The sequence below is a fragment of the Pseudophryne corroboree genome, chromosome 1 (genome assembly GCF_028390025.1).
Source record: "Pseudophryne corroboree isolate aPseCor3 chromosome 1, aPseCor3.hap2, whole genome shotgun sequence".
Classification (NCBI taxonomy): Eukaryota; Metazoa; Chordata; class Amphibia; order Anura; family Myobatrachidae; genus Pseudophryne; species Pseudophryne corroboree.
Genome location: NC_086444.1, coordinates 397,688,087 through 397,712,658, shown reverse-complemented (window position 1 = coordinate 397,712,658; position 24,572 = coordinate 397,688,087). Strand labels below are relative to the sequence as shown.

At 48.7% G+C, this 24,572-nt stretch overlaps 1 protein-coding gene across 6 annotated transcripts in view; it reads left to right on the top strand.

Annotated features, from left to right (window-relative positions):
- MYO18B (myosin XVIIIB) overlaps window positions 1-24,572 on the top strand; it is a 1,127,577-nt gene that overhangs the window by 580,871 nt on the left and 522,134 nt on the right. For all 6 annotated transcript variants that reach the window (XM_063913212.1, XM_063913213.1, XM_063913208.1 and 3 more), the window contains exon 23: window positions 23,741-23,806. In XM_063913212.1, coding sequence (XP_063769282.1) covers window positions 23,741-23,806 — 66 coding nt within the window. The remainder of the gene's footprint in view (window positions 1-23,740; window positions 23,807-24,572) is intronic.

Here is a 24,572-nt window from a genome sequence, read left to right as displayed (position 1 = left end):
AGGTTAATAATACTTTGGGATCAAAATTACCCCCAAATTCTATGATTTAAGCTGTTTTTTAGGGTTTTTTGAAAAAAACACCCGAATCCAAAACACACCCGAATCCGACAAAAAAAATTCGGTGAGGTTTTGCCAAAACGCGGTCGAACCCAAAACACGGCCGCGGAACCGAACCCAAAACCAAAACACAAAACCCGAAAAATTTCAGGCGCTCATCTCTACTCTAGACCCTGGTTTATTTTCTGGTGGCTGTTTCAAGGACCAGGAAGTCTGTGTATAACTTTAATGACACTGAAAAACAAAATAGGAGCAATCGTGTAGTTCAAACATTTACCTTAATGATCTGTCACATACTGTTTTCTGGATGTACAGGCTAAATAATTATCCTTCACATGGCATCCGAAAGGCAGGATTGTAGGCCTGATTGGAGTGCTGTTTTTCTACCAGTTAGTGCAAAGAGTTGCAATACTTATTCCAACGCACAGTCTCTGAAATGTATTGGGCATTCCTGGGTGGTGACGCACTAAGCGTTATTTGAGTGTCTGAAGACATTATTTATTTATTTATTAACAGTTTCTTATATAGTGCAGCAAATTCCGTTGTGCTTTACAATTTGAAATAACAATAACAAACTGGGTGTCATAGAGGTAGGAAGGCCCTGCTCACAAGCTTACAATCTATAGGGAAATAGCACCTTTCCTTGTGTACATATGCCTATCTATTGCATAGAATGAGGAGACATGTGAGGATACAGTATGTGTGGACTGTACAGAGTGGATGCAATTTGATAGGAAGGTTTATGAAAGACATGCTAAAAGTGGAGTCTCAGTGTTAGGGTCTCCTGCTCTGTGCTGCCACGTCATCATGGCAACCGGGAGACAAGTGCTAGCGGAGTAACCTGAGCGTAGCTGATACTCCGGTTCGGGTCTTTTGCTGTGCAGTGGTTACAGGCTCTGTGCACGGCAGGGGATCCGGTGCTGGTTTTTGTGCTCACAGTCTGTGACGTCTGAGTGGGGCGTGGACAGCACCTGCTATATAAACCCTCTTCTCAGGTTAGGCAGATGCTGCTGAATCTTTGTTGGTTAGTCAGTTCCTGAAAGCTAGCTAGTACTGTGTAAACTTTGTATTTGTTTGTTGCTTACTGCAAATAGGCCTTGGGATTTGGTATTACACTCTGCCAATCCAGACCTAGCAGTAAGACTGGAGTCAGTCGTTTAACCTGCTGGGGTTCTTTTGCTACTCTGTGAACCTAGCAAGTTTGCGGCTGTATTCTCAGACTTGCCTGCCAAAATCCTTTCTCACTGTGCAAGGTGTTCAGGTGTCAGTTTAGTGGCAGTAAGCTGAACCAGTGCACTGCAAGTGAGGACTAGGATTGTGGAGACTCTCCTTGTGTCTATTATTCCATCTCTGACCAAGGAGTTTACTGCCACACCCGTTGGTAACCCTTTAGGGTTTTGCTGTTGCCCTTAGCAACAGCATTTCGGGTTCTCTACGTATTAAATCACTACATCTCGCTTCTTTCCATCTGAGCATTCCTAATACTAGGGAGACATCCAGTTTCTTAGCCTTTGGGCTTCTCTGTTCACTTTGTGTTTATTTTGTTACCCTATCACCTTCTGTGTATGTAATGTCATATTCCCCAGTCTGTCTGTGAGTTAATTTGTTTTGCATCCCTCACCGTTCAGACACCAGTACATTCCTGCTGGCACTGGTGTGCATAACATATTCAGCAGCCTAATACTCCTGTTGAAATTTTGTGGGAATATGGAGCATACCCCTCAAAATACTTTGCAACAGGTGGTCGATCAGGTGCAGGTCCTGACTCGACAATTTAATGATTTGTCCATTAAAATGCACACCTCGCAGGCCGCTGGCGGAGCTCCCGCAGCAGCAGTACCTTCAGGGGTTAAGGAGCCGAAAGTAAATCTCCCAGATCGTTTTTCTGGAGATCGCTCGCAGTTCTTATGTTTCAAGGAGAGCTGCAAGCTATATTTCCAGCTTAGGCCTCAGTCTTCTGGGTCGGAGATTCAGCGGGTGGGCATAGTGATTTCCTTGCTACAAGGAGACCCACAGGTCTGGGCATATGGGTTGCAGCCTGACTGTCCGTCGCTTAAAAGTGTTGATGCTTTTTTTACGGCACTGGGCATGTTGTATGATGACCCTGACAAGACAGTCTCAGCCGAGGCTCAGATTTCGATCCTTAAGCAAGGGCGAAGGCCAGTTGAGGTTTATTGTACGGAGTTTCGGAGGTTGGCCCAGGATACCCAGTGGAATGACCCAGCCCTGAGACACCAGTACCGAAGAGGTCTTTCTAACCAGTTAAAAGACCAACTGGTACAATATCCCTTGCCTGATTCCTTGCTAGACTGCACTTAATTAATCAATCAATCAATTCAAAGTGATTTTTGGTGCGCAGAGCATTTCTTTCTCCTTTGCATCCCTTGCCTGATAGCTTGGATCAGCTCATGCAGTTATCCATTCGGGTGGATAGTCGGCTGAGAGAGCGCAGGCTTGAAAGGGAGACTGAGGTTTCCTTCTTTCCCAAGGGAACCTCAGACTCTGAGGAATTTTCCGAGGAGCCTATGCAGATTGGGGCTACCCGCCTCTCCTCGCGTGAGAAGACGCGGAGGAGACAGCAGGGGTTATGTTTGTACTGTGGGAATAAAGGTCATGTGGTAGTATTATGGCCAGAAAACTTCAGGGCCTGAGGGTGATGGGAAATATCCTGTCAGGTCAGAAGTCGGAATTTCCCAAGAAGACTTTTATCATTCCGGTGACCTTGAAGATCCTCGGTCAAACTGTCAAGACTGAGGCCTTTGTGGACAGTGGGGCAGACGGGGTTTTTATGGACCGCCAATTCGCCCTGAAACACTCTGTTCCCTTAGTACCCTTGGCATCGGAAATTGAGATTTGTGGGTTAAACGGGGAACCATTATCCCAGGGTAAAATTACCTCTTGCACTAGCCAGATTTCTTTGTTTATTGGAGCCACACACTCTGAAAAATTGTCCTTTTATGTGACTGTCTGTACTTTTGCCCCATTGGTGTTGGGGTTACCCTGGTTAAGGGCCCACAATCCTCAATTTGACTGGGTCTCTTGGGAGATTCTTAGTTGGGGTACTGATTGTTTCAGGAGTTGTTTGAGCCTTCCAGTCAGGCTTTCGCAGCTACGTTTGCCAGGATTGCCAGGATGTTATGCAGATTTTGCGGACGTGTTCTCCAAAAGAGTTGCAGAGGTACTACCTCCCCATCGCCCCTATGACTGTGCCATTGATTTGTTGCCGAATGCTAAGCTTCCCAAGAGCAGGTTGTACTCCCTGTCATGTCCTGAACTCAGGCTATGGCAGAGTACATTCAGGAGAACTTGGCTAAGGGATTTATCAGACCTTCACAGTCTCCAGTTGGGTCGGGGTTCTTCTTCGTGGGTAAAAAGGACGGTTCGTTGCGACCCTGCATCGACTTCAGGGAATTGAACCGTATCACGATTAAAAACTCATACCCACTGCCTCTCATTTCGGTCTTGTTTGACCAGCTTCGTACTGCCACCATTTTTTCTAAGATTGACCTACGCAGTGCGTACAATCTAATCCGAATAAGAGAGGGGGATGAATGGAAGACTGCCTTTAATACTCACTCAGGGCATTATGAATATTTGGTGATGCCTTTTGGGCTCTGTAATGCCCCGGCAGTCTTCCAGGACTTCATGAACGATGTGCTCAGGGAATATTTGGATAGATTCTTAGTTGTATACTTAGATGACATCCTAATCTTCTCCCATTCCCTGGAGGAACATCGGAAGCATGTACGCTTAGTCCTCCAGAAACTCAGAGACCACCGGCTTGGGGCGAAGCTGGAGAAGTGCGAATTTGAAGTTCAGCAAATCACATTTCTAGGATATATTATCTCCCCAGAAGGTTTCCAAATGGAGGGTTCCAAGGTACAGGCAGTCCTGGATTGGGTGCAGCCCACTAGTTTGAAGGCGCTTCAGCGTTTTCTGGGCTTTGCGAATTTTTGTAGACGATTTATCGCTGGATTTTCGTCTATAGTGGCGCCCTTGGTGGCACTCACTAAGAAAGGGGCGGATGTTGCTCACTGGTCTTGTGAGGCCAAAGCGGCTTTTGCCCGTCTCAAAAGGGCATTTGTCTCGGCCAAGGTGCTGCGACACCCAGATCCAGAGCGTCCTTTTGTGGTGGAGGTGGATGCCTCTGAGATGGGTATTGGGGCAGTGCTCTCTCAGATGGGGGTGTCTGATAATCGCCTTCATCCCTGTGCTTACTTTTCCCGTAAATTTTCGCCTGCCGAGATGAATTATGACGTGGGTAACCGGGAATTGTTGGCTATTAAGGATGCACTCGAGGAGTGGAGACACTGGCTTGAGGGGGCTAAGTTTGTGGTCTCAATTCTCACCGACCATAAGAATTTGGCATATTTAGAGTCAGCGAAGCGCCTCAATGCCAGGCAGGCACGATGGGCTTTGTTTTTCGCTCGCTTTAATTTTTTGATAACATATCGCCCTGGGTCAAAAAACATCAAGGCTGATGCGCTCTCGCTGAGTTTTGCTCCAATCCAGGAGACCACCGAGGAGCCATTGCCCATTGTGTCCCCATCATGTATTAAAGTGGGCATTACCCAGGACCTCTTGTCATTAGTCCTTAGAGCACAGGAGCAGGCTCCTCCAGACCTTCCGGTAGGTCTTTTGTTTGTGCCTCCTAGGTTAAGACAGCGAGTGTTCCTGGAATTCCATGCCAAGAAGTCGGCAGGTCACCCGGGTATTGCCAGAACTCGGGAGTTGCTATCTAGGGCGGTGTGGTGGCCCTCGGTGGCTAGGGATGTGGATCAGTGGGTTCTGGCATGTGACATCTGTGCCCGAAATAAGACTCCTAGAGGGGTTCCTGTTGGCCCATTACATCCACTCTCTATTCCATCTAAGCCATGGACCCACATTTCAATGGATTTTGTGGTGGACTTGCCCAAATCCTCGGGGATGACAGCCATCTGGGTTGTCGTTGACAGGTTTTCGAAGATGGCGCACTTCGTTCCATTGGTTGGGCTGCCATTGGCCAGACGCCAGTCTGAATTATTTATGCTGCATGTTGTGCGCCTCCACGGGTTGCCACTTGATGTGGTCTCTGACCGCGGATCCCAGTTTGTGGCCAAATTCTGGAGGGCATTTTGTTCCGATCTCCAGATTTCTGTCAGCTTGTCGTCAGGCTACCATCCGCAGTCTAATGGGCAGACTGAAAGGGTGAACCAGTCCTTGGAGCAGTTCCTCAGGTGTTATGTCTCCAAGTGTCAGACTGACTGGGTGGCTCATCTGTCCATGGCGGAGTTTGCCTATAACAACGCGGCTCACTCTGCTACAGGGATCTCTCCCTTCCTTTGTGTGTATGGGCATCATCCTAAGGCCAATTCTTTTGACCACCTGGACTCCACGCCTGGTGGTTCCTCTGTGGTTTCGGTCCTTAGAGGTATTTGGAGGAAAGTGAAGAAAGCCCTTGTGTCTGTGTCATTAGTGACCAAAAGGGTTTTTGATAAGCGGAAAAGACCCTGCAGCTTCAAATTAGGAGACCGTCTGGTTGTCTACCAAGAATTTGAAGTTGAGACAGCCATCTCATAAGTTAGGCCCCCGGTTCATCGGTCCTTATAAGATCACTAGGGTTATCAATCCGGTGGCATTTCAGTTAGATCTACCCTGTTCTTTGGGTATCAATAAAACATTTCATTGTTCCCTTTTAAAACGGGCAATTAGTAATCCTTCTTCCAGTGGAAGACCTTCCCCTCTTCTGATACGTGGCCAGAGGGAGTTTGTTGTTGAAAGGATTCTTGACTCCAAGATGGTTCGGGGTCGGCTGTAATTTTTGGTGCACTGGAAGGGGTATGGCCCGGAGGAGCGGTCGTGGGTGCGCAGTTGTGATCTTCATGCCCCCAGACTGTTACGCTCTTTCTTCTCGCAGTTCCCCGATAAACCCGGTGGTAGGGGTTCTTTGACCCCTCGTCAGAGGGGGGGTACTGTTAGGGTCTCCTGCTCTGTGCTGCCACGTCGTCATGGCAACCGGGAGACAAGTGCTAGCGGAGTAACCTGAGCGTAGCTGATACTCCGGTTCGGGTCTTTTGCTGTGCAGTGGTTACAGGCTCTGTGCACGGCAGGGGATCCGGTGCTGGTTTTTGTGCTCACAGTCTGTGAGGTCTGAGTGGGGCTTGGACAGCACCTGCTATATAAACCCTCTTCTCAGGTTAGGCAGATGCTGCTGAATCTTTGTTGGTTAGTCAGTTCCTGAAAGCTAGCTAGTACTGTGTAAACTTTGTATTTGTTTGTTGCTTACTGCAAATAGGCCTTGGGATTTGGTATTACACTCTGCCAATCCAGACCTAGCAGTAAGACTGGAGTCAGTCGTTTAACCTGCTGGGGTTCTTTTGCTACTCTGTGAACCTAGCAAGTTTGCGGCTGTATTCTCAGACTTGCCTGCCAAAATCCTTTCTCACTGTGCAAGGTGTTCAGGTGTCAGTTTAGTGGCAGTAAGCTGAACCAGTGCACTGCAAGTGAGGACTAGGATTGTGGAGACTCTCCTTGTGTCTATTATTCCATCTCTGACCAAGGAGTTTACTGCCACACCCGTTGGTAACCCTTTAGGGTTTTGCTGTTGCCCTTAGCAACAGCATTTCGGGTTCTCTACGTATTAAATCACTACATCTCGCTTCTTTCCATCTGAGCATTCCTAATACTAGGGAGACATCCAGTTTCTTAGCCTTTGGGCTTCTCTGTTCACTTTGTGTTTATTTTGTTACCCTATCACCTTCTGTGTATGTAATGTCATATTCCCCAGTCTGTCTGTGAGTTCATTTGTTTTGCATCCCTCACCGTTCAGACACCAGTACATTCCTGCTGGCACTGGTGTGCATAACACTCAGTCTTTGCACATTCGGACACACGGCTGTAGAGCAGGGAAGGGCTGTGTAGCAGCATTAGTTGTAGATGCTACAGCGGCAAAAGTTGCACTCAGAATCAACCCCAATAGCGTATCTATAATTATGGGTGCAGCGTGTGCACAGTTTGTGGGCCCCCAGGGTCCAAGAGAGCCCACACTGCACCCATGTTTTCAATACTTATCCTCCAGAGTCCCATGTCGGCAGTAGCAGTGCTGCAGAAACCACCGATTTGGGCCACAAGCAGTGTCGCCTACAACCCTGGCCATAAAGGGGTATCCAACACCTGATCAGCGATGCTGATGGTTTTGCTCCTCCCCCTGGAGTGGCCATCAATGTGCTACCATCAGTAGGTTCTTTCTCCCCACCACCTTCCTGAGTCCCTGTCCCCTCTCTCGCCTCTGCTAGGCCTGTCCTGCTCTCATGCAGCCACAGTTTGAGGTCCCCTCCTCCTGACCATTCCTGAGTCCTTTCCCATCCCTCTCTCCTGCTCTCATCCTTTTAAAACACACTCAATGTAGAGAATTCAATAAACTCGACCATGCACACTTGGCCTCTCACCATACTCGCACATTTTTGCTCGCAGCCCTATTGGATTGTGAAAAAAACCCAGCAAATCTGCCGATACTATAAGAGCAGAATATAACCGCACTTACTCTTCCACCCAGATTGAATTACCCCCAAATATTTATTTCAGCTAATTATTATTCACATAAATCCACAGTAATCCACTTCTTTCTTTACAATTTCAAAGCCCCAAAGATGAAAAATAAAAAAATAAAAACAAAACAAAAACACATTTGTGAAGCCATTGTGACATATGGGCAGGGATGCCTGTCAGCACCAGCCAATACGGGGCAGCTTCACTCTGGTTGGTCACAGAATAAGAAGGTTGCTCTTATTGGTTAGTTGCAGCTAAACCTTACATTATATCTATGATTAATGAAGTACAGGTACAACCTTGCAAATCTGAGCCTCTTTATTAGGGGAGGTTGCATTATTTATTTTAATTAATTAATTATTTTTTTGAACATTGCAAATGTTTGTTCATATCATCAACATCAGCATGGATCTTGTTCCATGAGTCTAGCACGTGCAGCAGTAGCATCTCATGTCAGGAGTTTCTGCATCTATTTATAACTACAGTATGCTGCATTGACGTGAATACTCCTTTACTGTACTTGCCACACAGATACACACTCCTTCCTTCTGCTTCTCTAAGCATTAGAGGTCATACAGTACATGCAGTTATTCCATCAAGTCATCACCATAAAAAACATTTTTGCAAAATGATACATAAGTACCATTGGCCATATCTTACCATCCATCTGATGGGAAGATATGGGCAGACAGTGGCAGGACGGAGTGTCCTTTGCTGAATGGGGGCTAGTTGTAGTCATGCACAAGATTCTGTGCTGAAATGCAATACAGTTTCTGTGTTTATGGATCAGATGCTCTAATGAGCATCTAGAGATGCCTAGCAGATGTACCCCGAACCTTACGGATACCATTAACATTTTTACATATAAACTTTATTCTGTGTTTTGTTTTATTCATAAGGTAAAATTAAAATACTGATGCATCTCTCATGTCTCAGATGTAGCCACGCTCATCCAACCTGCGTGTGTGCGCATGTGACTTAGTACACCGAGCTGCGCCAGAGTATGCCGCCCATGTGTTCCTATGGGCGCGCGTACTTAGATGCATGCGCATGTCCTAGTCACAGGCATACTTGCCGTCCATGGCTTGCCACAAATACTGCAAGCTGCAGGCTAGATGAGTGTGGCTACATCTGTATATTGGGGCAGATGTATTAACCTGGAGAAGGCATAAGGAATTGATAAACCAGTGATATGTGCAAGGTGATAAAGGCACCAGCCAATCAGCTCCAACATGTAAATTAACAGTTAGGATCTGATTGGCTGGCGCCTTTATCACCTTGCACATATCACTGGTTTATCACTTCCTTATGCCTTCTCCAGGTTAATACATCTGCCCCATTGTCTGAGTGGTTGGTGGGAAAGTATGCAGCATAGTGAAGTTGACATGTACTTGCTTATCTGTCTTGTGTTATCATTTGTAAATTGCTCTCTGTAGTACACAATCCTATTCAGTGATTCGTGCAAGTTTCTAGTTTGGCTCTTATGGCCAACCTACACCATTGTATAAAATATTTAGAGGCTGTTTATTTTTGCAGAGCGGAACAGAAAATTAACATTCCTTATCATTATTTATGATGGGGCTCAAGTAAGTAATGCTGGAGTAATTAAACATTAGATGATGTGTGTACTCAGCGATATCGGCGGTGACAGGACCAGCATAGGCAGCGCCGAATGATGTCAGGGGAGGGAGGGGGGGGCGGTGACATCGCTGGATTGACCTGCATGCATGTCCAACAGGTGATGTCGCTGACGAAGCACAGGGGCGCGCATCATCGGTGGCATTGCGCATACACACTACATTGTGAAGGATGTGTTCATATCGGGCGCATTCTCAACTATATCTTTTGGGGGTGGTCTTCAGTATGCCGGCAGTCGGGCTCCCGGCGACCAGCATACCGGCGCCGGGAGCCCAACAGCCGGCATACCGACACTTATTCTCCCTCGTGGGGGTCCACGACCCCCCTGGAGGGAGAATAAAATAGTGTCGCGCCACCGTGCCCGTAGCGTGGCGAGCGCAGCGAGCCCGCAAGGGGCTCATTTGCGCTCGCCACACTGTCGGTAAGCCGGCGGCCGGCCTCCCGGCGCCTGTATGCTGGTCGCCGGGAGGCTGGCCGCCGGCAGATCGTAGTGAACCCTCTTTTGGGGTGTACCCAGCTTAAGAGGCTAACATTATCTAAAGCCGGGTACACACTATGCAACATTTTAAACAAATTTGCAGATAATGACAAATTCTTAAAATCGTCCAGTGTGTACCCACTACGTCGCTAGCGATGTGAACTCCTCTGGGTCACTAGTGACATTCCCCGTCGTCTGTAAATGCAGCTTAATCTGGGGATGTCGCTGAATGCAGCATGGCCCAGCACCCCCCCTGCCATCACTGCAGGCATCGGCAAGTGTGTATGCACTTGCCGATGCCTGCACCCCTGCCGGCTCCGTCGCTCCTGACCTTGCTAGGTACACATGATCATCTAATGTGCTTTAAGCTAAGCTTTCCAGAGCTTGGTAAATGGGGCATTATCGGAGTCCCCATTGAAAGATATGCAAACTGTTACAGCAATTGTTTAGAGGGATATCTGCTGCAGTAAACGTACCTGATATTCTGAAAGAAGCATTCCTCTGAAAACTCAATCCTGCAAATTTTAGTGTAATAAATAGTGCTGACCGTCCGGGTAGGGGCGTTTTAAGAGAGGAGGAGGCCCGTGTTCATCCTCCTCCGTTCGGGCCCCCTCCTCTCTGCCTGGAGCGCTTTAGAGTCTGAGCACTAGAGGGCTCAGACTCTACTGCGCATGCAGGGCTGGCTCCAGGCTTACTAGCACCCTGAGCGATAAAATTTCAAAGTGCCCCCTCCCATCCTCAATTTAGCGGCGTTGCTTCGTGGGGAAGGGGCATGGCCACATAATAGTGGCAATTCGCATTACACCACACAGTAGTGCAGCTAATACACATTGCACCAGGTAGAACCTCCTATACACACTGCGACGGGTAGAGCACTTATACACTTTGCGCCAGGCAGAGAACGTTATAAGCACTGCGACAGGTAGAGCACTTATACACTTTGCGCCAGGCAGAGCACGTTATACACACTGCGACAGGTAGAGCACTTATACACTTTGCGCCAGGCAGAGAACGTTATACACACTGTGACAGGTAGAGCACTTATACACTTTGTGCAAGTCAGAGCACGTTATACACTTTGCGCCAGGTAGAGCACTGCGACACATTGCACCAGGTATTGCACTGAGACACGGGAACACTACATGATATGCCCCCCAGCCGTGCCAGATGCACATGACATGCTCCCCAGCAGTGCCAGATGTACATGACATGCCCCCCAGCAGTGCCAGATGCACATGACATGCCCCCCAGCAGTGCCAGATACATTAATGTCCCTACAGTGCCAGATACATTAATGTTACCACAGTGCCAGATATGCCCCCACAGTGCCAGATACATTAATGCCCCCACAGTGCCAGATATGCCCCCACAGTGCCAGATACATTAATGCCCCCCACAGTGCCAGATATATTAATGCCCCCAGTGCCATATATGCCCCCACAGTGCCAGATAGATAAATTACCCCACAGTGCCAGATACATTAATGCCCCCCTCAGTGCCAGATATGCCCCCACAGTGCCAGATACATTAATGCCCCCCCACAGTGCCAGATACGTTAATGCCCCCCACAGTGCCAGATATGCCCCCACAGTGCCAGATAGATAAATGCCCCCACAGTGCCAGATACATTAATGCCCCCACAGTGCCAGATACATTAATGCCCCCACAGTGCCAGATACATTAATGCCCCCCACAGTGCCAGATAGATAAATGACCCCACAGTGCCAGATATGCCCCCACAGTGCCAGATACATTAATGCCCCCACAGTGCCACATATGCCCCCAGAGTACCTACTGTGCCGGCGATGAGGGAGGGGGAGTGCTGCTGTAGGCGGTCCATAGCTAAAGTGATCTGTGCGCGCTGTGCGGCGCCTGTGCCTGTAAGTGATCAGATGCCGGAGCCGAACAGCGCACACAGATCACTTTAGCATAGGACAGGGCCGGCTCCAGGCTCCAACATGGTGGCGCCAGCGTGCGGCACCCTTTAAGGCACCCTGCGCGGGCACTCAACTTGAACATGCCTGGAGCCGGCCCTGTGCGCATGCGCAGATCTCCAGGAAAATGGCACGGCGGCCATTTTCCCTGAGATTTCTCTACTGCGCATGCGCAGAACTCTGTGAAAATGTCCGCTGAGCCATTTTCACTGTGTTCTAACAGCGCTGCGGATGCCGGCGCTGAACTTCGGAGGGGTGAGTATTTTAAAAATGGGTGCAGTGTGTGCGGTGGGGGCCCCCTATGGACTCAGGGGCCCGTGTGCACCACACACACTGCACCCATTATAGAAACGCCAGTGCGCCCGGGGCAACTGCAATCTCATTGATTTGAGTACGTCTTTTATCCTTTCTGGGCAGCTCTTTTAGCAATAGCACATTTGTGAAAATCGCTGTCTCAGCCTCAGTAGCGATCCATAGTGAATTAGGCCCAGTGTTTGGCCGTGCACACAACACTAGTACAGTTGCCTTCTTCTAGGGAAAACCCACAATAACTGAATAGTATATTATGCTGTATTAGAGCTTTAAGATGCATTAATGACATAGTTGCCTATGCTCCAGGAATTTTTGGAAGACTAACAAATTTGCCGTGATCCGCTATGAACGGTGTCATCGTCATTATTTATAACCCCTCCCCCAGTTTCTCAATGCTGCAAATCGTGCATTACAATGGCAGGGCTGCAGTTACACACTTTATAGCACCATGCCCCCGCTCCGCTCATCTGGACCTGACCTTTCTCTTGTATCCCAGAGGAAACAGGAGAAAAGTTGGTAAGTACAGATGCTTTCTAAAATACCCTGTGGCGTCTGTCACCAAACAGCCCTACAGCGCACCAGGCTGCGGGCAACTCTGCGTTTTTCTCACTCAAAATGTGCATCTTATTTGGAAAGATAAAATAAATGGTAGCGACAAAACTAATCTGCAAGATTACATCAATCAAGAGAGTAGGCCAATTGCCTGCAAACTTGATAAGTGGACTCTCCGGGGGTTGATGGTGCATTTTGCATTGAATAACATCTTTGTAGCCCTGCCGCTGCTTTACAGTGGATCTCTCTGAAAGTTGACAAGTATAATCTGCAATATATACTGCTTGGAAGTCCACTCATTATACTGTAATTCACTATCTTTTCCGTGAATTGCTTAACTATGAGTCATCGCAGACCATTGCAAGAAGCAAAACTTTCTTCAACCCTTATCCACCAAGAAGCCAACCATGATTCAATCGACACTGTGCAAACGTCACACAAATATTTAATCCAAAAAAAATCAGTTTAGTCGTGTTCATGATTTAGGGCCTAATTCAGACCTGATCACAGCAGCAAATTTGTTAGCAAATGGGCAAAACTATGGCCCTCATTCCGAGTTGATCACTCGCTAGCTGCTTTTAGCAGCAGTGCAAACACTAAACCGCCGCCCTCTGGGAGTGTATCTTAGCTTAGCAGAAGTGCGAACGAAAGGTTAGCAGAACTGCTCGAAAAAATGTTCATGCAGTTTCTGAGTAGCTCCAAACCTACTCCTTCCTTGCGATCACTGCAGACAGTTTAGTTTCTGTTTTGACGTCACATTCATGCCCTGCGTTCGGCCAGCCACTCCCTCGTTTCCCCAGGCACGCCTGCATTATCTTCTGACACGCCTGCGTTTTTTAGCACACTCCCGGAAAACGGTCAGTTACCTCCCAGAAACGCCCCATTCCTGTCAATCACTCACCGACCAGCCGTGCGACTGAAATGAGTCGCTCGACCTTGTGTAAAACTGCATAGATTTGTGTGAAAGTACTTCGCGCGTGCGCACGGCGGCCCATACGCATGCGCAGAAAAGCCGATTTTTGGCCTGATCGCTGCGCTGCGAACAACGGCAGCTAGCGATCAACTCGGAATGACCCCCCCATGCACTACGGGGGGGGGGGGAGATATGACATGTGCAGAGAGAGTTAGATTCGGGTGGGGCGTGTTCAAACTGAGATCTGAATTAGACCCCATACCCCTTAGTGAGCAGACTAGGGCCCTCATTCCGAGTTGATCGCACAAAGCTGCTTTTTGCAGCCCGTGCGATCAACTATACTCTGTGCGATGGATCCAGCGATGATGGGCACGGCTTTGACGTCAGACATCCACCCTCCGTTCGCCTGGACACGCCTGCGTTTTCCTTACCACTCCCCGAAAAATGGCTCCAAGTGGTGAGTTGCCGCCCCGGAGTGCCTTCTTGCAGTCAATCTTGCGGTCGCTGCTGCGACCACTTTCTTCGTAATCAGCATCGGCAATGACGCACGTACGCATTATGGCCCCCACGCATGTGCAGTAGTGACCCGGTCACAGCTGTGCGATTGAGAGCATGCTACGATCGGGTCAGAATGACCCCCTTGGTTAATGGTGAAGCCTGCAGTGAGGTAACTCACATCCAGGCTACTCAAAGTTAGTTACTATAAATACAAGGGACCAAAACAGTGTTACCTCTTGTAAATATAGTAACACCTCTCACACACTAGTAAGATAAGGGGGTTCAGACCCATCTTTTAATGTATTTTATTTAGCTATGTGTACAGTAGCTAGGTGGGTTTTTCTGAATGAATTAATAACATGACATCTCAGTATAACCTGCTGTGCCTGTTACTGAAACTCTAAACTATGACTCTAAACTATGCTTTGGTATTGGGCTCAGGGGCGGAACTACCAGCAGTGCAGACGGTGCAATGCACCGAGGCCCACGGCAATCAAGGGGCCCACAGTCGGCCCCTGGCCTCTGCACTGCAGTGCTAATAATGAGTCCGAATGTATGTCACGGCCGGCCGCGGACCCTAAAGAAGGAGGGTGCAATCAGGCTAGAGAAGAGAAGGGGGACCACGAGCACTCCACTTCCCTCCCCTGCTCCTCTCTACATTGTATCTGACCTGTCGAGATGTCCCCCAGCATGAACATCCCCCCCACAGAGGCCCGGCAACAGGGGGATGTAATCTGCCCTCCAGATCTCTTCCCGTCCTTTTCTTTCCCCTGCTTTCATTGGCCAGGTACTGCAACGACACAATTACAGCGCCTGCCTCTGCCCATCCTGTCCTCCTCATTCCTTGCAGGCGATGTGTGTTGTCCTATCTCCCCTACCCGAATCCCGCCCCCTACCTTTCTTCATTGCCCAGCCCGTACTTTTCCCCTGCATTAGCAGCCCCTTCTTCCTGCCCCCTACCATGTCCCCGCCCCTTTCCTGAGTCCCCGCCCACTCCTTCTGCCAACCTGTACGCCTTCCCTGTAGGCGATGACTGAACTCTCTTCTCCATGCCCTCTTCCTGAGTCCCCCCCACCCCCTCTCTCCTGCACTGCACGTCCTGCCTGTCTTCCCCAGCAGGCTGTTACTGTAGGTCACATTTCTCTTTGCCTCGTTCCCATGTCCCCGCCCCTTTCCTGAGTCCCCGCCCCCTCAATCTTTGTGTGGCCTGTACTGACCAGTGACTAGTTCTCCAACCACAGTGTGTGTGTGAGGGAACACAGAGCCTCCTGCAAACAGAGGTAAGTACCTGCGGAAGGTTGTAAACTTATCTATGTTTGTGGTTGAGGTGGAGGGTGTATTCTTAATTACTGGGGGTGGTGGGAAGTGTAAAGGTGGGTTTAGGGATGTAATGTATGGGAGTGAGTGTTAGGGATATAGTCATTTATCAGGGGGTTTATACATATATTATCTGGGGAGCAGAGCCGGCCTTAGGCATAGGCAAACTAGGCAATTGCCTAAAGCATTTGATATGCCTAGGGGCCAGAGGCGTAACTAGGGTTTTTGGAGCCCAGGGCAAGATCAATAATGGCGGCGCCCCCTCCCCCCCAAAAAAAATAAAATATAAAAATAATAAATAAATAAAATGATAATAATAAAAAAAAAAATTCAAAAGGAAAGTATGTGCAGACGCCACCGGTGTCACTGCATATAAAGATGTCAGGGTGTGTATGTACAGATGTAGGTGCAGTGGTCGAAGTTGAATTTTTGAAGGCGGAATGAAAGAGTGCAGATAGCAATTATGCGCGCGCCTTCGGCGCGCGTGCTCCGGAAAAGGGGCGCGGTCACTCAAAAGGGGCGTGTCCTTCAGTGTAGTAGGACCCCTTATACTATCTAGTACTGGTGCCCCTTTCACATTATAGCACACGGTATGAGCCGAAATTCACATTATAGCACACAGTATGAGCCGAAATTCACATTACCCCACACGGCATGAGCCGAAATTCACATTATAGCACACAGTATGAGCCGAAATTCACATTACCCCACATGGTATGAGCCAAAATTCACATTATAGCACACGGTATGAGCCAAAATTCACATTATAGCACACGGTATGAGTCGAAATTCACATTATAGCACACGGTATGAGCCGAAATTCACATTATAGCACACGGTATGAGCCAAAATTCACATTACTCCACATGGTATGAGCCAAAATTCACATTACCCCACATGGTATGAGCCGAAATTCACATTACAGCACACGGTATGAGCCGAAATTCACATTACAGCACACGGAATGAGCCAAAATTCACGTTACAGCACATGATATGAGCCAAAATTCCCATTATAGAGTTAGGGGATCCTACCCCCAGAATTAACATGGCCTGTGGGGCACTATGATGAGGGGAGCCCACCCCCTTAATAGACTAATTGCAGAGTTTAGCAGCGGAAGGGCTGCAGCGGTTTCTCACCCCAAGCTGCGGCGCTTCTGCCACCTCCGACACTCCACATCTTCGGCACCACCCGGGATGCAGAGCACCGCACCGGGTATGCACCCTTTTCAGTGTGGTCTGCTGCGCTCCGAAGGGGTTCTTGTTTCATGGTGCAGGATCCCGATGTGCGCCTTCCTCCCCGCTGTTACTGTCACGGTAAGCATTAGTATCGTTTACCGCAGAGGCCATTTTCTGAGGCATATGTGTTAAACCTCAGGAACTGAGATGCCCTTCTCACCATACAGCTGTGTGGTCGAGCTGGGCGGAGGGATAGCCAGCAGCAGCATGCCGGATATCAGTAGCAGAGGGTGCGGGCTGTACATACTTGAGGCAGCTGGATATTCAACAGTGCTGAAAGCCTCCGGAGCCCGCACCCCCGGAGCTGCAGTACACCGGCAGAGGACACCCATCCCCCGAACCCTGCGTAGCCCAAAGCCGGAGATCAGCAGCATGTTGAACGCGGAAGCAGAAGCTGCTTATTGCCGGTCAACATGCTGCTGATCTCTGGCTTTGGGCTCCACATGTGCCTTACAGCCCCCACCCTCGGCTGCTGATATCCGGCATGCTGCCCCTGCTGCTGGCTTTCCACCCGCCCGGCTCGCCCACCCAGCTGGATGGTGAGTGAGAAGGGCATCTCAGTGCCCGTGGTTTAATACATATCTCTCTTCGGTAAATGGCCATTAGTACATCCCACACACACTGATTACACACACACAGACTGGCCACCCCCAAATCCTACACACACCCACTCAGACTACACACACATTCTCATACTTTCCTCTCCCCCACACACACACTGGACTGCAAAAATTTACACACACTGACACTGTTCCACACACACACAATTAACACACACTCACACTGTCCCACACACACAATTAACAAACACGCACACTGTCAAACACACCAGTGGCGTGCGGTGAGGTCAGTGGCGTGCGGTGAGGCACTACAGCCATAATGTCTGCCGAATCCTGACGATGACCTCTACCGCCACCGAGCCAATGCCCGCCACTGCCTCTAAGCCGATGCCCGCTGCCACCACCAATGGCTTACAAACTCGCCCACCATCAACTGACCCAGCCCTCCGCCACTAATTTGCAACTCAGTCCAAAGCCGCCAATGCCCGCTGCATGCCTGCTCATCATACTTGTGATATATTGTACATTTTTATAGAAAAAAATAATAATTTGTGTTTGGGACTGGGAAGGGAGTGGGATTTTGTGCAATTTTGTTGTCCAGGGCTTCCATTAACTTAATGGAGAAGGGTCTGAATGGGTTAAAAATGTAAAAAAAAAACTGCGTGAGGTCCCCCCTCCTAAGTATAACCAGCCTCGGGCTCTTTGAGCCGGTCCTGGTTGTTTAAATACTGGGAAAAAATTGGACAGGGGTTCCCCATATTTAGACAACCAGCATCGGGCTCTTAGTCCAGTCCTGGTTCCAAAAATACGGGGGACAAAAGATGTAGGGGTCCCCCCGTATTTTTAAAACCAGCACCGGGCTCCACTAGCCAGGGACATAATGCCACAGCCGGGGGACACATTTATGTAGGTCCATGCGGCCGTGGCATTACCCCCCCCCAACTAGTCACCACTGGCCGGGGTTCCCTGGAGGAGTGGGGACCCCTTAAATCAAGGGGTCACCCCCCCTCCAGGCACCCAAGGGCCAGGGGTAAAGCCCGAGGCTGTCCCCCCCATCCGTGGGCTGTGGATGGGAGGCTGATAGCCATGTAAGTAAAAAAAGAATATTGTTTTTTGTTGTGGAACTACAAGGCCCAGAAAGCCTCCCCCGCTTGCTGGTACTTGGAGAACCTCAAGTACCAACATGCAGGGAAATAACGGGCCCGCCGGTACCTGTAGTTCTACAACAGAAAAAATACCCAAATAAAAACACAACTCACACACCGTGACAGTAAAAATTTATTAAAACACACTGACACACTCACACATACTTACCTATATCCCACGCCGGTCACGTCCACTTGTCCAGTAGAATCCAATAGGGGTAGCTGTAAAAATGAGAGACACATTACTTACCTACATCCCACGCCGGTCACGTCCACTTGTCCAGTAGAATCCAATGGGGGAATCTGTAAAAATGAGAGACAGATTACTTACCTAAATCCCACGCCGGTCACGTCCACTTGTCCAGTAGAATCCAATAGGGGTACCTGTAAAAATGAGAGACAGATTACTTACCTACATCCCACGCCGGTCACGTCCACTTGTCCAGTAGAATCCAGTAGGGGAATCTGTAAAAATGAGAGACAGATTACTTACCTACATCCCACGCCGGTCACGTCCACTTGTCCAGTAGAATCCAATAGGGGTACCTGTAAAAATGAGAGACAGATTACTTACCTACATCCCACGCTGGTCACGTCCACTTGTCCAGTAGAATCCAGTAGGGGAATCTGTAAAAATGAGAGACAGATTACTTACCTACATCCCACGCCGGTCACGTCCACTTGTCCAGTAGAATCCAATAGGGGTACCTGTAAAAATGAGAGACAGATTACTTACCTACATCCCACGCCGATCACGTCCACTTGTCCAGTAGAATCCAATAGGGGTACCTGTAAAAATGAGAGACAGATTACTTACCAACATCCCACGCCGGTCACGTCCACTTGTCCAGTAGAATCCAGTAGGGGAATCTGTAAAAATGAGAGACAGATTACTTACCTACATCCCACGCCGGTCACGTCCACTTGTCCAGCAGAATCCAGTAGGGGAATCTGTAAAAATGAGAGACAGCTTACTTACCTACATCCCACGCCGGTCACGTCCACTTGTCCAGTAGAATCCAATAGGGGTACCTGTAAAAATGAGAGACAGATTACTTACCTACATCCCACGCTGGTCACGTCCACTTGTCCAGTAGAATTCAATAGGGGTACCTGTAAAAATGAGAGACAGATTACTTACCTACATCCCACGCCGGTCACGTCCAGGGGCGGTTCCAGAAGAAAATGATAGGGGGGGCACCATAGAAGGGGCAAGTACATTTGCGTGCGGCTTCGGTGCATGTGAGGTGGCGCTTCTTATACAATGCCCACAGTTGTAGCGTTCATTATGCAATGTCCACTGTACTGGTAGTGCCCCTTATATAGACCCCATAGTAGTGGTGCCCCTTATGCAATGCTCGTATTGCCCCCAGTAGTAATGTTGCCTGTAGTAATGCCCCCAGTCATTTACCGCCCTAGTAGTTATGCCCCCAGTGGTAATGCCCCTGCAGTTATGACCCCAGTAGTTTACACCCACCCCTTTAATTTAGCCTCCCAGTGGTAATGCCCCCTGTAGTTTGCCCCATTATAGTTTAGCCCCTGTAGTTATGCCCCCCTTGTAGTTTAGCCCCCAGTAGTAATGCCCCCAGTAGTTTGGCCCCTGTAGTTATCCCCCAGTAGTTTGGCCCCTGTAGTTATGCCCCCAGTAGTTTGCCCCCCCGTAGTTTAGCCCCCAAGTAGTAATGCCCCTGTAGTTATGCCGCCAGTAGTAATGCCCTCCTGTAATATGCCCCCAGTAGTTAGCCCCTTTGTAGTTGACCCCCAGTAATAATGTCCCCCAGTAGATGCCCCCCAGTAATAATGTCCTCCAGTAGTTTGCCCCCAGTAGTAATGCCCCCTAGAAGTTTGCCCCCAATAGATGACCCCCCAGTAGTAATGCCCCCAGTAGATGCCCCCCAGTAATAATTTCCCCAGTAGATGGCCCCCAGTAAAAATGTCCCCCAGTAGCTGCCCCCAGTAGTAATGCCCCCAATAGATGACCCCCCAGTAGTAATGCCCCCTGTAGATGCCCCCCAGTAATAATGCCCCCAGTAATAATGACCCCAGTAGTAATGCCCCCCCCCCCAGTAGTAATGCCCCTTGTTGATTCCCCCCCAGTAGTAATGTCCCCCGTAGTTTGCCCCCAGTAGATGCCCCCGCTGCATTAAGGAAGATAAAAAACTTCATACTTACCGAACCCCGTTCCCGCTTCCAGACTTCCTCCTGGCGTCCTCTCCTCCTCGGCACTATGAGAGAGACGTCATGACTGATGTCTCTCCCATAGTGCACGCCGCACAATGATAGTGCCGGAAGCCGAAGCTCAGTACTGAGCTCCTGCCTCCGGCTGCCGCTGTGCAGGGAGACGGGCGCCCGCTGGTAACACAATCTCAGCGGGCGCCCGTCATCTCCCTGTGCGGCGCTGGCGCCGGGGTAGAACGGGGGACGGAGGCCACAAATGACAGGGGGGGCACGGGCCCGAGTGCCCCCCCCCCCCTGGATCCACCACTGGTCACGTCCACTTGTCCAGTAGAATCCAGTAGGGGAATCTGTAAAAATGAGAGACAGATTACTTACCTACATCCCACGCCGGTCACGTCCACTTGTCCAGTAGAATCCAATAGGGGTACCTGTAAAAATGAGAGACAGATTACTTACCTACATCCCATGCCGATCACGTCCACTTGTCCAGTAGAATCCAATAGGGGTACATCTAAAAATGAAAATGATACTTACAAACTTCAATCCACAGGAGGAGAGAGAGAGAGAGAGAGAGAGAGAGGGGGGGGGGGGAGGAGGGGGGGGGGGGGAGAGAGAGACTAACCTGCTGCTGCTGGGGAGACCGGCACACACTGCAGGGCCACGATGGGAGGACGGAGCCGGCGGAGGAGAGGGAGAGCCGCACACCGCCGCTCCTGTCAGCGGCAGCGGAGGAGGACGGGGCGCACACTACAGACGCCAATAACCGCCGGGACAATTAACACACAAACACACACACACAATTAACACACACGCACACTGTCCCACACACACACACACACAATTAACACACACGCACACTGTCCCACACACACACACACACACACACACACAATTAACACACACGCACGCACACTGTCCCACACACACAAATAACACACACGCACACAGTCCCACACACACACAATTAACACACACTCACACTGTCCCACACACACACACACAATTAACACACCCACACAATTAACACACATTCACACTGTCCCACACACACAATTAACACACTCACACAATTAACACACACTCACACTGTCCCACACACACAATTAACACACTCACACAATTAACACACACTCACACTGTCCCACACACACAATTAACACACTCACACAATTAACACACACTCACACTGTCCCACACACACAATTAACACACCCATACAATTAACACACATTGACACTGTCCCACACACACACAATTAACACACTCACACTGTCACACACTCACACAATTAACACACACTCCCACACAATTAACACACACACACTGTCCCGCACCCCCTCTCCCGACAGAAAAAAATATAAACATAATTGTAAAGCCCGCTCACCTGTTAAGGCCGCGCACGCGCGCGCACCTCCGAGGTCGCGGTCGCGCGCACCTCCGAGGTCGCGCGCACGCGCGATCGAGTACAGTACAATGTTACAGGGAGGAGGGGGGGGATGAGGGGAGGCTCCTGGCTGCCGCTGCCTGTCCAGTGTGACAGGCACAGCAGCCGGGGAGACAGGGAGAGCGCCGCAGGTAGCGCCGGCGGAATCCCTGTCGCATAGGGTGAGCGGGCCGTGCCGGTGGCGCCCCCTCTGTTGGGACTTCCACGGCGCCCAAGGCACGTGCCCTGCTCGCCCCGTGCTAGATACGCCTCTGCTAGGGGCATCAGCAGCTTCTGCTGATTAAAATGATATGCGGCATGCCTATATTCTGTATGTAGCATTTCATATGCAGATACAGCCACAGTCTCACACAGTATATATGCATGCTGCATATCAGTTTAATCAGCAGAAGCTGCTTGTGCATCCTAGCCACATAGCAATGAAAATAAGATGCATTTTCATAAAAAAAAAAAGGTGCCCGACGTTAGCATTGATGCAAGATTTGTGAGGACACATCTGTATCCAAGCAGAGGCAGAGGTCACAGTGTTAGTGGCAGGGTGAGTGGTGTGTGCATGTGAGTGGTTTGGTTGTGCAGTATTGTTCAGAATATGTGTAAGGAGCATTATGTGTGTCATGTAAAAATGCATTAATAATGTGCAACATATGTGTAAAGGGCCACTATGTGTGTCATTATGTATATATGAACATTAATAATGTGCGGCATATGTGTAACAGGGTACTACTGTATGTGTGTCATTATGTGTATAGGGGCACTAATAATGTGCAGCAAATGTGTAGGGGGCACTATGTGTGTCATTATGTGTATAAGGGCATTAATAATGTGCGGCATATGTGTAAGGGTCATTATGTGTAAAAGGGCATTAATAAAGGTTGTCATAATGTGTAAGGTGCATTATGTTTATAAGGGCATTAATGTGTCTCATATGTGTAAGGGGCATTACTGTGTGGAATTGTGTATAAATGCATTACTAATGTGTGGCATTATGTGTATAAGGTGCTCTACTACGTGGCGTTGCATATAGAAAGGGCACTACTGTGTCGTCTAATGTGAATAAAGAGCAATATGGTGTGGTGTAATGTGAATAAGGAGCAATTCAGTGTGATGTAATGTGAATAAGGGGCTCTACTGTGAGGAGTAACGTTTATAAGGTAAGGTGATACTACTGTGGGATGTAATATGAAATATGGACACTATCGCAAGATAAAATGTGAATAAAGTTGCAGTACTGTGTGGCGTAATTGGAATTGGGGTTACTATTGTGTGGCCATGCCTTCCCAGCAAGAAGATGCCCCTTTTTGGGCTGTGCGTCAAATGTGCGAACTGTTCCTATTTAAAATATAGGTGGTACAAGGACTGCTATGGGTGAGGGGTGATGGTGCTGGGAAAGAGGTGCAAGGTCAGAGGCAGAACCAGCGGTGGTGCTAGGGGGCACCAGCCAAAATCTTGCCTAGGGCATCATATTGGTTAGGGCCGGCTCTGCTGGGGAGTGATATGGATTGTAATGTATATGGATGATTGCATACTTAGTAGGGGGCGTAGGTTGGGGGTGTACTAATGTATTGTAGAGGATTGTAGACTAATATATTTTTAGGGGGAAAGGTAAGTTAAGGGGTGTAGTATTGTATTATTGTAATAATATTTTGTGCAGCAGGTATATTAATATACTGAGGTTGTATAGTATGCTCTATTCGTATACAATGAAGCTATTTGGTAAGTGCGTGTAAAGGGGGGGTAGTAATGTCACATGGGAGGCTGATGAAGGGAAGGGGCCCGAAGCATAATCATGCACCTGGGCCCACCACTCACTAGTTCCGCCACTGATTGGGCTATCTTAATGCCCAATGTGTAGTTTATTACAGAAAAATACAGCACACTGCACAGTTTCCACCCTGCATTACAGAACAAGCAGTGCTTGGACTGACATTCCATGTGTTTCCTTTCTGCAGGCAGTGGAGGAACTGTTCCAGCTACTGGACCTGGAAAAAAGGAGCATTGTGATGGGGCGCAGCCAGGTAAGTTCCCAAATACTTCATAATGGGCACAGATAAATCTTTAGCAAAACCATATAGTGTATACGTTTCTCTAATTACCTGGTGACAGAAGCCCCAAAAATTCGGTCTGTGAAATAATTTTCTTTTTTGTAAATTGAAAACAGGCAATGTCTACCTTATATCACAGGGTGGCATTTTTGGAACAGGGGCTGCCATCGCATTGGCAAACTGGGAACCTCTATGCAAACAGAGAAAATACAGAAAACTACTAAGCGCAATAATGATATAATAATTCTTAATAAACAGCCATGTGAATTAATTGCTGCTCCCTATCAGAATGTATGTTAATCCCAATAGATTCAAATGTAACAGTATTAGGGGTCTATTCAAAATGTAAGATAGTTAGATCTGGGTGGGTTATTTTGTTTCTGTGCAGGGTAAATACTGGCTGCGTTATTTTTACACTGCAATTTAGATTTCAGTTTGAACCATACTTGCCTTCCTGACCCTCTCCATGAGGGAGAAAATGTTCTGTTCCTGGACTTTCCTGGTAATGTATGAGTGCCATCACCTGTGTGTGAAACACCTTTCTTATCAATTAACTAGCTCACCACAGGTGATGGCAATCATACATTACCAGGAAAGTCCAGGAACAGAGCATTTTCTCCCTCATGTAGAGGGTCAGGTAGGCAAGTATGGTTTGAACACACCCCACCTGCACTGCACATGGTTTTGCCCATTAGAGAAAGATTTTGCGATCCATGCTGATTTAGGCCCACTATTATCT